This window comes from Anser cygnoides, chromosome 20 (genome assembly GCF_040182565.1).
Source record: "Anser cygnoides isolate HZ-2024a breed goose chromosome 20, Taihu_goose_T2T_genome, whole genome shotgun sequence".
Taxonomy (NCBI): domain Eukaryota; kingdom Metazoa; phylum Chordata; class Aves; order Anseriformes; family Anatidae; genus Anser; species Anser cygnoides.
In genome coordinates this window covers 10,317,220-10,330,731 of record NC_089892.1, presented here as the reverse complement: position 1 = coordinate 10,330,731, position 13,512 = coordinate 10,317,220, and the positions used below count along the sequence as shown (strand labels likewise).

Below are 13,512 nucleotides of genomic sequence, written 5' to 3'. Positions count from 1 at the left end.
GGGGACGTTTGGGACATGGGGCACTGCAGGCAGTGGGGTAGGTGCTGGGTGCATGGAGCTGAGGGTTGGTGGCCCAAAGGCGGACATGGGGAGGGACAGCGTGACCGTGGGGTGTATGCAGGTGGGCTTCGGGCGCACACGTGGTGCTGCAAGGAGCAGGAGCCCTGAGCAGGGCAGGAAAATTTGTTTTTAACAGCAAATGCATGGGACGTTGCTCCAGGTAAAGCCAAGAAGGATAGATGGTGGCTAAGTCCCAAAGGGCAGCAGACAGGGAAGGAAATCCGTGCCCAAATGTGCCAGGAGCAAGTGCGGAGCCCAGCAGGCACTGGTAGGACACCCTGCTGGACTTGTCTGGGGCCAAGGAAGGGGAGTGGGGTGGCCAGGGCATGGCGTGGGATGTCCCTGGGAGCCACAGGACAAGGACACGAGACAAAATCTTCCCGCGTCCCAGGCTTTGGTCTCTGCTCCTGGAGCAGGTCCTGGTTTTGGTTACAGGGGACACTTTCTCCCCTGCAGAAAATGCTTCCCCGGGACTTTTCCACCTTCTCTTGAACACCACTCGCCTCCTCGTGCCTTTGTTCACCTCTGGCTTAGCCCCTGCCCCCCCGGATAAATGAAAGCAGCCCCCAGGCACCTGGGCTCCATCCCAACCCCACATGCCCTGCGAGGGCAAGAGGGAGCACAGCGCGGGCATCCCAAGGGGGTACCTGTTTTCTATATGGGCTGTAGGAGCAGAGGCTGTGTTTCACACCTTCTCATCTTCTGATTTTATTTCGTTTGTTTGATTGTTTTTGGGAAATAAAGCCATCTGAGCAAATGGAACAGCAGCAGCCAGACAGCGGCTGCATCGGGTGCATTTGCCATAGTCCCGCTCTGAATGCCAAACATCTGGATGCTCCATGGCTGGGACGGGGAGGGCAGACATATTTCGGTCACACGAGATCAAAGACGCCACCAGCTTTGCAGCGGGGCTGTCCCCAGCCACCACCAGTGATGGAGCAAGAGCTGGCAGCCGGGGCTCGAACGCAGCTGCAAGCGCTGCCGGGGCTGGTTGTGTTTTGCTGATAGCCACAAAAAAAAAAAGTTTCTCGATTGGCGTGCGTATGACACGGGGCACACGGGGCTCTTCCCAGCCTGCACGGAGCTGCAGCGGAGCTCAGCACGGGACGAGCAGCCTGCACCAACCTGACCCTGATGAGTTTGCTGGGGCTGAGCGGCACGGGCAGGAGCTGCGCCCGTCCCCGCCACGTCCCTGACTCAGAGCCACGGGGCGAGTTTTGCTGCGGTAGGTTCAAAGTGCTACAGTAGGAAAAACTCCGGTTTAATGAGTGCTTCAGCTGCGATGGAACGTCAAGGGCTTCAAGTTAATTGAAACAAGCCAGGGAGGGAATTTTTCAGCCTGAGCTGAGGAAGCTAGAAAAAAAAAGAAAAATAAATCAGGGCTATTGGCTCATCCCCGCGCCGTGCAATGGGAGCGCTCCGGCCAGCGGAGGAGACGCCGCATCCCAACCAGACCCCGGCTCAGGCCACGCCGGGAGCCCCAGGTACGTGCCCGTTGCAAATCTCTTCCACTGGCAGAGGAAAGAAAGAAAAACGTAAAGCCTGAAAACGTGTATCGATCCTTCTTTCCTCCTTAGGTGCTTAGAAATGGCTTCAGTCCCTCTGTGGCGCTTTATAAATGCCCCCGCTATAGAACATAAACTATTTTGGCGAATGCTCGTTTACACAGGGAAGTGCTAAGATCACTTTATTTGTCACCGCTTGCGAAACAAGACGTTATTTATGTTATCGGGGGGATGCGAGCGATGTGATGGTGCTTGGGTAACGTGGGAGGGATTGCTGGGGCTGCTCACCTCCCTGTACTTTCCAAATCTTTTTCCTCTTTTTTTTTTTTTCCACCCCTGAATTTCCACATTTTTACTCATGCGAAAAGCTCCCGGTGCCTCCCCCGCTTGCTGTCCCTGCACGGCTGGGACCTCCCTGACCTGGCCGCAGCGTTCCTGCGACGCCACCGAGCCTGGCACGTGAGGGGCTGAAGCCGCCAAAGCCGCTTTGCTTTGTTTTTTCCTTCTCTTATTGTTTTAGCGAGGTAGGGATACAGCTCTGCTCGGGGAGAAACAGTGGCTTCAAACTGGCACTTAAGGGTTTTAATCTGGACTGGTCTGCTCCGAGTTTCTTTAAAAAGAAACTGGGTGGAAATCTTTGCTCTGCTGCGAGAAGAGCGGCGGCAATCATTCACCTTGCTCTATTTATAAACTGTTTAGAAAGCCCACCATAAACCGAGCAGGATGCCTCTTCCCTACAAGGGACATTCCGCAGCCCACACGTAAACTGTTTGGGTTACTCAGGACACGTTAAACCAGGGCTGCTTACGAAAGTTGGAAATTTTTGCTAACAGTGAAACAGGGAACAGCGCGGAGCTGGGGCCAGCTCAGTGGCCCCAGGGCCACATCCTGCCCAGGCAGCCTCTAATCAGCATTTCTGCTGCGTGGTTTTGCATTGAGCTTGCTGCAATTTGTGCTTTTGGCCAAAACGCTGAGTTTTGAGATGCTCCCAGCCTGCTGTGCCCACCGTGGGAAGGATTACAAATTCCTTCTCTTTTTTTTTTTTTTTTTAATTCTTTTATTCTTCCCTTTTTGGGGTCACAGCACCGGCTGCCTCCCATGGCCCAGATATTTCCCAGGAGCATGGGAGCTGCATCCTGGGGTGCTCCTGAGCTCCTGGCAGCATCCTCAGCCCCAGCTGCGCCTGGGGATTCATTGCCCTCACGCTGGGGCAGGATTTGCATGCGCCTGGCTTACAGATGCCACAACGTGGAGGAAAACAACAAAGCTGGTGTGAAAGCAAAGGCAGCAACGGGAACGCGTGGGTGCCCCAAACCGGTGCGCTGGGTACCAACAGGAGGGACGGGGTACCCCACCGGTTCGCTTACCCGCAGTCGATGGGTACCCCATCATTTCCCCTGGGATTTTTCATCCCTTTAATCCCCGGGGAGGCCCTGGCTGGGGCCGAGCCGTGGGAGAGGCCGTGTTTGGGCAGGATTTGCATTCCTGGCCCTGCAGGAAGGGCCGCAGCAGCGCCCGCAGCCGTTGCTCTCGGTTCCCCGTGCGGGCCCCGCGAGCGGCCGCTTCCTTCCCGGGGGGGGCCCAGGCTGGGGCAGGCAGGGAGCGAGGGCAGGGGGCTCGCAGGTGTCCCGAGGTGAGTGGGGGGCTTGGGAGGGGAGGGGGCTGCCCCCAACACCCAGCCCCTGCTCTGCCAACCTGCATGACCCCCATGCCTACAGCCCCCCCTCTGCGCTGCCCCAATACGTGGACTCGCCCCCAAATCGCATTTGCCCCCTTCCCCGCTGCACTGCCCCAAGCACGTGCGTGCTCCCCCCACTGCTCCATCCTTCCCCCCCCTGCATACGCCCCCCACCTTGTTGCACTGCTCCAACACACGTGCATGGCCCCCCCCAGCCACACTGCCCCCCCCCCCCAAGTGCTCCCAAATGCTCGGCCTCCCCCCGCACTGCCTGATGCCCCTACTTGTTCCCCCACTGCATGCCCCCCCATGTACACAGCCCCCCCATTGCACTGCCTGCACATGGGTCCCCCAAAGCACGGCCCCCCCCCAGCACGTCCGTCTGTCCCCTAAGCTTCGGTGGGATGTAGGCGCCCCATAACACCACCAGGCGAGCATCCCTCGGTGCTTTCGCCCTCCTCTCACTCTCCTTCGGCGTTTTGGGGGCTTCCTGCTCCCCTGAGCCACGCGCTGGGGACGCTTCACTCCCCTCCCAAATTATCGCAGCCCATTTTTCCTGGGCTGTTAACATTCCCCAACAGCCTTCAGGCGGTGGCTGGAAGCCTCTTGCCCTCCTAATTGCTGCTTTTAATGAAGTGGGGAATATTGCCTTTTTCTTTTTGATGGTGTTCAGCCACGCTGAGCTCTGCTGGGGAGAAGCTCCCCCATTGCAAACCCCTGAATTAACCAGAAAATGCCTCTTTTTCCACCTGTGAGGGTGGCAGCTCCCAAAATGCCCACCCCAGCTCCTCCGGAGGGGACCTTGCTGCGGCTGCCACCCCAGGTGCCGAGCCCCTGTGCCTTCGTGACTCTGAAATCCCCACGCTTGCAAGGATTTGTTAGGCAAATCCCCCTGGCTGCAGCAGATTCAGCAGCCCCATGCAGGCTTGGAAAAGTTTTAGGATTATTTTTTCCCACCTATTTTTGGTCCTGGGCAGCTGCTCTTGTGGGGACCAGGTGTCAGCTCCCTCTGTCCGCTTCCCCTGGGGTTTCACCCAGAAAAAAAAAAAAAAGACCTTGAAAGAGTGCCCAGGGATGGCTTTGGGGCTGGGCAGGCATTGCCAATTGGTGCTGGTTTTTGGGAAAAGCCCAGCAGGGCCATGCAAGTGCAGGTGAGAATGTGGGGCTGGCAGGGCACGTGCTTGGGGGGACGAGCTGCAGGTGCAGCAGCCTCTGCACCACCAGGGCTGCAAAACCCCACTGCTTTTTGTCTCTCCCTTAATCTTGTGAGTGGAAGAAGCCGTCTGGGGTGAGTTTTTGCATGGAGCTGAGCTCAGTCAGGTCCCCTCTGCAGCGGGCATGGGTGCTGTAGGGGGATAAAGGCATCAGTGGAGCCTGGGGGGGGGGCAAAGCTCCTGCACTGCAAGACCAGGAAGACACAAACCAATGCCTCCCAGCTCACTGTTTTTGGCAGACTCACGACTTTTTTATGGACTCACTCCTTTTTCCTGGTTTCACCCCCTGGCTTTGCCCCAAGCTGCACCGATAACCCCCGAGCACACCGCAACCGCTGTAACCTCTCCGGTGCTGGGCTGGGGTTAATCACACCCCACAGGGTGGGGATGTTTTGCCCAAACTCGGGGCTCTCGAGGCTGATGAGCTCACCTCGGAGCCCCATCCACGCCCGGCAGCCTTCGCACGAAGCGGCTGCACCGGGCTCTGAGCAAGAGAAGGGCGAAAACGGAGCGGCCGGCGGAGCAGAAGGAAGTGCCGCCGGGGCCACTCCTCCGCGCCATTTCCTCCCTGCGCCTGGGTTTTTATACAGATGCGAGGGGCAGCACGGCGGCCGGCCCGTCCGAGGCCTCAGCCTGGGCTGGGGCGACCGAAGGGGAGCGCCGGCGGCCGGCCCCGAGGAGAGGCTGCGGGTCCCTGCGCTCCGTCCGGCCCCGTCCCCTGCATGCCCTGCGGCCTCGCACGCACCGAGCTCTGGTTGGTGAAAACCTGGGGTTGGGTGGACAGCTGGCTTTTGGGGCATCGCGGGTGGGTTTTGCTTTGCTACCATTTTCATGCGGTGTTTTGGGAGATGGAGAGCATGTGCGTGCCCTGAGACACAAAGAGGTTTTGGGGTACGCTCCCAGGCTGGCCCCATGGTGCAGTGATGTGGGTGGCACGTCGACTTGGGTGGCACAGTGAATTGGGTGGCACAGCGATTTGGGCAGCATGGAGCTTTGGGCATCTCGGACTTCCCCAACAGCCAGGGTCTCCCCTCCTGGCCCTTTTGTCCTTGACCCTCTGCACGGGGCCCTTTTGCTCATGTTTCCCCCGGAAATGTTTGGTTGCAGATGGAGGTGGTTGATTTCAGTGCGGTGGGGGTGGGCAATCATCCTTTGGGGTTTTCCAGCTGTTCTCTATTTCCCAGCAGCTTCACCAGCCCCACTTTTCCTCTTCTGCTTCCCAAATTGCCAGGCTCGGGGTGCTGCTCCCTTCTCCCTGGGTGCTCAGAGCCGTGGGGACGTGGCCCCGCAGGCTGGGTCAGGCTGGGCTGGAGCAGGGCGAGAGATGAGCAAGGACTGAGGGACAAGCTGGCGGATGAGATCCCGAGCTTCCTCCAGAGCGTTTCCAAGCTCAGTCCCTTCTGTAGGGCTGAAGCAGTTGGGGGGAAGTGGCTAACTGTGTTTGCACGAGCACTGGGGATGCCGCAGATCTCATTGCTGGTGATTTTGCTTATTATTTTCACCAGACGTCCTAGTAGGGTGCTGAAGGCACGTCTCCGCATGCTGCCGCGGCTGCCTCCCCCATCCCTATTGAGCAAGCAGGGGCCGCTCTTACAAAATTCAAGTCCTCAGTAACAGCAGGTATTAGGCCCTGACTCACGGTATTAGCAGGATTATTTTATGCATGACTGGACGTAGTCATTGCTGGAGACGGGGCTTGGTGCCTCCACCCAGACTCCTTCAGCTCAGCACGGAGGCCTTGCCATCCCGTGCTGGGGGACGGATGGGCTGCTCGGGCTCTCAGCTGCTGGGGAAGGGGCCTGGGGACCCCCGGGCTCCGCTTTCAGGCACCGTGGTGGCAGAGTCGTGGAGCCACACAGCACTTCGCCGGGGCTGCAGGCAGCAGTGGGGCAGCGCATTGCGACCCTGCAGCATCCATTGGGGTGTATTCGGGATGCAGCACTGCTCCTCAAGTTATTGCTCCACTCCCTGAACCCTCGCATTTCCACACCCCTCTATACCTACGGGGATAAGAAAACTTTGTGTGTGTGTGGCAGCACAGAGGGGGGCGGTCCCCAGGCAAAGCTCCATAGTGCAGGGCAGCTCCCAGCAGCTTTTGGGATGGCCACGCCAAGGGGCTGCAGGCAGCGCGTGGGCAAAGACCAAACGAGTTGGGGAGAAGCAAGCGTGTGGCCCCGGGGTGGTGTGGGGACAGCTCAGGGACCCCGGCAGTGGCCCCCAGCTCTGCTGCCCCCACCGCCACTGCACGTCCTCGCAGGAATCTTGCCTGGCTGGTTTTATTGCAGGGCACGGCCAAATCCTGCGCAGGGTCAGCAATTAGCGCTCAGGGCTAATTGCTGCACGGCAGCAGCTCGCACAGCCATTAGCGCGCGGCGAGCCGCCTGCCCTGGCCCGGTTCCCACAAGGAGCTGAGTGCCGGGTTTGGGCACAGCTTCCCTGAAGTAAAACCCTTGCCTGAGCACGACGTTTTGCAGGTTGGCACCTTCCTGCTGCGCCGTGGCGAGCGAGCACCGAGCCCTACGGGGCCACCTCCTCCCCGCAGGCACGAGGCTTTTGCCGGGGGCTGGGGCTGATTTTCCAGGTGGCCGATGGAAGCGGCTCTGCTCGCCTTGCCCGTCCCCGCTTCCTGCTCGCGGGCTTGGCGATGTCACCGCAGCCAACTGTCCCCTTGCGTCAGCGCTGGCGCGGTCTGGAGGCGGCGGGGAAATGCCCTCCCACCGTGACACAGCTCTGCCGGCAGCATCTTCGTGCAGGGCAGGGACGGAGCCGGCACTGGCGCTGCCGCACGTGGAGGTGGCCGCATCCAGACCCGAAGCCCTGCTTCCTCCTGGGGGTTTCCCCGGCAGGTCTGTGCTCCCATCGTCGTGTCCCGCTGCCGGAGCGCATCCTCTTCCTCCCTGCTCACCGACCGAGGTTTGTCCGTGCATTACCCATGCAGCTATAATTTTGGGGAGATGCTTGTGGCCCTGTGCTCCCCTGTGCGGTTCTGGGGTTTCATGTGGGAATTGGGGCAGTGAAGGATGGGGGACAGGAGGGTGATGGGGCTGTGGGGCAGCTCCACTCTGCTCCCTGTGTCTGTCTGCAAAGCCTCAGCACAGCTGGGAATGATCACCCCCAGGGCAGTCGCCGTGCCACGACAATCCGTGCCTGAGCTTTTTGGCAGCGAGTTATCCCGTGCACACTTCCACACCCCAAAAGGTCTCCGTGGAGGACAGGCGAATGTTTCCTTATGGGGGTGTGCGTACGTGCATGTGTGCATATGCTGGGGCAGAGGTGTGGTTTTTGTGTGCTGCTCCTGCCATGCAGATGTTAGGGAAATCAGAGGGGGCAGTTCTGGTCCAGGGCAGGGTCTGCCTGCCCACGGTCCTGCTGCTTCCTCAGCTGGGCTGAGCAGAGGGGTCCCCGCCTGTCCCCAGCCCCAGGTTCCATCCACCAGCACCCATCTGCCCTACAGGAGTCAATATCTGGGCACACCAGGGGGTTGTACGGTGGCATAATGATATTTCCATTTAATTTTCTGTTCCTTTTCCAATCATGCTTAATGTAGCTTTGGGGTTTTTTTGATCCCTGTCGAGGACTGAGCTGATGCACTCCTGGCAGCACACATCATGACTTCTGATCCAGCCAGCTCCGAGTTTTCCTTCTGTGTGTGAGGCCAGGGTTATCTTCTGGGAGAGGCATCGATTTGCATTTATTCACACTGAAGTTCACCTGTAGCCTTGTGTGTCTGGAAGGTCTTCCAGAAAGTTAGCTGAAGTCTGAAAGTCTCCCTCTGCCACCCTCCTGTGGCTGATGGCTACACATAATTGCTCTGCTTGTAAGACAGTGGGATAGCTTCCTCGTTTGTCTGCTATTAGCCACTTTCTGGTCTTACATAGGTTGATTTTATATTGTCCTTTTTTTTTCTTTCAGAAAAAAATATGATGTGAATGTGCTGTAAGAACCAAGTGAGATGAACGGAGAGTTGTCCTGTGAGAAGGCGGATGGAGAAATGCCGGCTGCCATGGGGGATGTGGGAGGAGAAATGCCCAGTACTGAGGGTGATGCAAGAGGAGACATGCCTAGTGCTGAGAGTGATATAAAAGGAGAGATGCCCAGTGCTGAGAGTGATACAAAAGGAGAGATGCCCAGTGCTGAGAGCAACTCAAAAGGCGAGATGTCCTGTGCTGAGAATGATGCGAAAGGAGAGATGCCCGGTGCTGAGAGTGATATAAAAGGAGAGATGTCCAGTGCTGAGAGCAATGCAAAAGGAGATATGCCGAGTGCTGAGAGCGATGCGAAAGTAGAGATGCTGAGTGCCGAGAGTGATGCAAAAGGAGACATGTCCAGTGCTGAGAGTGATGCAGAAGAAGAGGCCCCTTGTGCTGTGGGCAGTGTGGAAGGAGAGATGCCCTACACGGACAGTGACGGGGAGGGAGAGATGCCCCGTGCTGAGACTGATGCAAGAGGAGAGGCATTGTACTATGAGAGCGATGGGGAAGAAGGGCCTGATACTGAAAACCCTGCCTCTTCAAAGAAAATCTCTTTTATTTCTTCTCCCTTGAGGGCAATTGTCCGCCTTCGACGGCGATACCGGGTGCAAAAGAAAAGCCGTCTGCATTTAGAGCTCCCTCGAGAAAAATCGTCAGAGCATGTCCATACGCGGCTGCTCCAGAGGCAGTTTTCCCTGAACCGACCCAGCCTGTACGGCTCTTCCATGTCCTTCTTTAATCAGAGTGGCTTTGAAACGTCACAGTACTTCACCTTTGACACATCTGTGGAGCAGCGTGCAATGAACAAATCCAGGCGGAAAAAGAAACGAAGGAAATCGCGGATAGTCCTGTATCCAGATAAAACAAAAAGATACCTTCCAACAGAGGAGAAGAGCAACGCGAAACGATGCCTCCTCTTGCTCATTGTCATTATCTTCTTCCAGATTCTCAATGCTATAGAGAACCTGGATGACAACCTCCAAAAATACGACCTCGATGGTTTGGAGAAAACAATGCACCGGGAAGTATTTGGGCAGAAGGTTGCTGTGGAAAGTATTATGGAACTGCTGAAAGACTATCTGGCTACCCACATACACAACAAGCCTCTAGTAATTTCTTTAAATGGCCCAACAGGGGTTGGGAAGAGTCACGTTGGCTGGCTGCTGGCCAAACATTTTCGTTCTGTCATGGACAATGACTTCGTGCTTCAGTACTTTGTTATGCATCACTGCCCAAACAGTGCGGCTCCTCTTACTTGCGAAATAGATTTGTCTAAGAAAATTTCTGACATGGTTACAAGAGCTGAAATAGAAGAGAAGATACCGTTGTTTATTCTGGATGAGGTTGAGCTCATGTCTCCAGTCCTGCTGGATACTCTCAGCCGATTCTTTGAACCCAATCAAACCAACGAGTTCCTGAACGCCATCTACATCTTAATAAGCAACATAGGAGGTGGTGAAATAACTCAGTTTGTTATCCAGAACACATCTGCTGAGCTTCTGCGTCAGAAGAGGGGAGCTGAAGAGCTGCTGAGAGTTGTCCAGCCTGTGCTGATCCATGCCCACCCTCTCTGGAAGTCTGCAGATGTCATCCCCTTCGTTCTCCTGGAGAAGAGTCACGTCATCAACTGCTTCCTAGAGGAGATGAGGAGGGAAGGGCTGTATCCTGACCAGGACCATGTTGAGAATTTAGCCAGCCAGCTCAGTTACTACACTACAGGCGACAAGCAGTACTCCAGGATGGGCTGCAAGCAGGTCGTGGCCAAAGTCAACCTGCTGTAGTGACTTGCTGCAGAGACCAAATCCTGTGCTCGGGATTTACAAAATTCTGGGCTTACAGAGGAGTGTTACGGCGGACTGTGGTCCAGGTGGCCTTCTGCCGCCTGCTCGGAGGCTGCCCTGGTCGAGGCAGTGGGACGGCAGCCCAGGCTCCTCTGCAGCACGATCGCTCTTCTCCAGATGCCTCACTCGTTCCTGCTGTGCTGTGAACAAGGCACGGTCAACAAAGCCCAAGCAGCCTCCCAGTAATTTGGAGATGCTTTGTTTGTTTCTCACGTGCTCATTCAGGATACTGGTCATTAAGGAGTTGTGAGATGAGAACAGATGTTGTGGAGAACAAACCAAAGGGAACGAACCATGACCCATTTGGGTTTGCTGTCTTGGCAGCAAAGGGAGCTGCATCTCACTCCTTCTCCAGGCTCAGTCTTCACCCCTTCCCTCTTCTTGGTCCTGGCTGGTGTTGTGCAAGGCGGGTGGCTCTGCAGAGCAGAGGCAATGCTGCCAGCATTGGGGATGCCTTGAGAATGGAGAATTTGTGGCTCCTCACCCCTAAATGCCTGGGCAGTCAGAGCTCTGCCTTCTCCATTTCCTACGTGACCGCACGCTCCTGAGGTTGCTTTGTGTTCTTGGACTGGTTCCTGAGCTGTTGCTCAGCTGAGCTCATACCTGAGCTCACCTTTGGCACCTCCAGCGAGGTTTCTGCCCTGTGCGTCTGTCTGGGCTCGCCTCGAAGGCTGCTCAGCCGTGCCAGCCAGGGCAGAAAGCACTGCCGGAGTGGTTAGGGTCTGGTGCAGGCAACTTGTCCCGAGAGCTCTTCTGCTTTTTGCTCCTGGGTACACTTCACCATGCTCATTATCTAGAAAGCCCAAAATAGCAACTGACAGATATTAAGCAACACACACTGGAAAAGACAATTTGGGCTGTCTGGGCCAAGGATGGTGAGATCTTGAGCCTGTTCCCAGTGCTGCAAGGCCAAAAAGAGGTTCTGTGCCACTGAGACCCCATGGAGAGCATGTGGCCTGGAAGCACTTCAGGAAAAGCACAGATCCCTGTTTTGAGCAGGCAAACGGAGCAGGTATTTATGGCATTGCTTTTTCAGGTTTTGGTTTTGTGCCCAGATCCCCTTCTACAGTTTGCTGTGAATTATCATATACATAATCCTGTGGATGTTTGCACTGGTTGTTTGATTTGCCTCTTTCTAACTGTTGACTCCAAAGACTTCTGTCACAAACTCCTGCTTCCAGAGCTATTGTCAGGAATAAATCCAAACTATCCTGAATAAAATCACTCAAAGTACTTTTCCTCTATTTCACTGAAATGTGGTTTTCCTCTGAAATTTCTCTTCTGCATCAATGCAGCTGACTCAGACTGGGAGCAAAGGCTGCAGCTTTGCTGAGTGCTTTTTGCAGACCACCTCGACGCAGCGTGCGCAGCTCCTGGGGTTTGCCTGTGGTAAGCCAAATGCCCCAAAACACACAATGCAGCGGCAATGAAAGCTGGGTACTGCGCGGCTCCTCCACCCTATGGAGCTGCCTGGGGGAGGATGAGGTCAGAGACCATGGAAATGGGCCCTTGGATTAGACAATGCAGGGCTGGGAAGCCTGTGCGTGGCTTCTCCTCTTGCAGCTACTCCGTGGAGAAGCCTTTTTCTCCTGCAGAATTGCCTGTGAGAGCAGCTGGGCAGAGAGTCCACAGGGCTGGTTGCATGGCTTAGGGGAAGGGTTCTGAACGAAGCTGAGCCACCCTCTAGATACAAGTGCAAGATGGCCGATCTCCACAAAAAGCGATGTGTGTGAGCTGGTTTCCATAGCTTAGCAAGATTTTACCACCAGCACAGTTAATGTGTTTTTATCCTGGATAAGAAACAGAAACAACACAAGGACCAGATTCCCTCCCCATCCAGCTGGGAGAGGGACAGAAGTTATTTCTGTTTTCTTCTGCCACGGTCTCCCTCTTCTGGGAGGAACTCAAAGCTCAAGCGTATGACGGGAGGGGTAAGCATCACCCACGCTGCCTGCACTTGGGAGAGGCAAATGTGACCAGCGGCTATCGTGTTGTGCTCTGGGGTCCTGCTGAAGCAGGCACCCATGGGCATTGGATTGCAGATGGCTTCTGTGGTGGTGTCAGGACAAGCAGCAGTGCTGCCTTCGCAGGGAGCAAAGCAGTCCTGGCTCTGCTGAGCACAAGGCATGAGGTGCGCTCGTGCATTTAACGAACTGCCAAGGCTTTTGCTTCTTGTGAAGCTCCTCTGAGAAGGAGGCGCAGCTTTCTGCTGCATGAAGGCCATCTTGGGGACCACCTCGGTGCTGAAGGGCCAGTGCTGGCCCTCCCCGTGCTCCCAGCACTCCTGGCAGCTTGTACCTCTGGAGGCCTTTGTTGGAAAGCATGGGCACTTCCAGGCTAGAGAGATGACTTTCCCTGCTGGATGACTCTCCAGGCTGTTTCCAGGACTGGGATCCCAACTCAGACAACTTCTCCAGGTTGTCCCAAGTCCCACCCTCTCCCAGCATCCCTGCTCTGATGTCTGTCTGTGCTGCCCTGATCCCCAAGCTGATCCAAGGTCCTCTGCAAAGCCACCAGCCATGCCAGGTGCTCCAAAGGGCAGTGGAGATGGCACACAGGCAATCCACAGCTCTGAGGCCCGGGAGATCTGTGGATCATACCTTGAATGCTGTGTGTAAGGGAAGCTGGTCTAAGGGAAAGGAACCGCTAAAGAGAGTTGAAGCTCATGGTTTTCACTAGTGGTCATGCAGGGTGTCTGTGGCTCTTGGCCTCCACACAACACAGGAGAGCTCTCGTGACCACGGAGAGCTTCTCTGGAGCTGCTCCTCTGAATCACCAGAGCTGCTCCTACACCCACCTGGCACCGAAATGCTGGGTGAGAGGTCTGGATCTAGCAGTAAAGGTCTCCTCTGGTGAGACTTGAATGTGATGACCAAAGAACAGTGGCTTGTCCTTAGTCCTCTTCTGTCTCGAATACTCCTGACACAGGACCCAGGGTGCTCCCAGAGAGATTTCTCTCCATGGCTATGGCTGAGGTGCAACGGTTTCATGTAGATTAACCTCTCTGCATTCCCAGGGACCTGTTGTCCACTTTCCCCCCCCGGCCCTGTTTCTCCACCTAAATGAGCCTCACTGCTCAGTGCAGCTACATCATGCTGGCCCCTGTTCCTCTTAATATCTTTGTTATAGTCAAAAGTTGTGGAAATATGGCTTAGTAGGAGATCCCACTAGGGATAAAGACACTGATGACAGCTGCATCTCTGTCCTGTGCTTTCATCAGTTCCACAGGTGAAAGGTAGCTGC

At 56.0% G+C, this 13,512-nt stretch overlaps 1 protein-coding gene across 6 annotated transcripts; it reads left to right on the top strand.

Annotated features, from left to right (window-relative positions):
* The first annotated feature begins 1,022 nt into the window (after positions 1–1,022).
* Positions 1,023–11,502, top strand: TOR4A (torsin family 4 member A). 6 transcript variants are annotated; one of them, XM_066980529.1, is made up of 3 exons: positions 4,300–5,211; positions 7,198–7,370; positions 8,370–11,502. In XM_066980529.1, exon 3 carries the CDS (start codon positions 8,410–8,412, stop codon positions 10,207–10,209), a length of 1,800 nt encoding a protein of 599 aa, XP_066836630.1. In that variant the 5' UTR covers positions 4,300–5,211; positions 7,198–7,370; positions 8,370–8,409; the 3' UTR covers positions 10,210–11,502. The 6 variants fall into 6 exon arrangements, with proteins under 6 accessions (XP_013038375.1, XP_047911636.1, XP_066836630.1 ...); XM_013182921.3 differs by lacking the exons at positions 4,300–5,211; positions 7,198–7,370 and adding an exon at positions 1,023–1,544; XM_048055679.2 differs by lacking the exons at positions 4,300–5,211; positions 7,198–7,370 and adding an exon at positions 3,015–3,198.
* Positions 11,503–13,512: the final 2,010 nt, after the last annotated feature.

What these genes read in the sequence shown, in the direction of transcription:
- TOR4A (XM_013182921.3), top strand. Translation starts at nt 8,410, where the DNA reads ATGAACGGAGAGTTGTCCTGTGAGAAGGCGGATGGAGAAATGCCGGCT.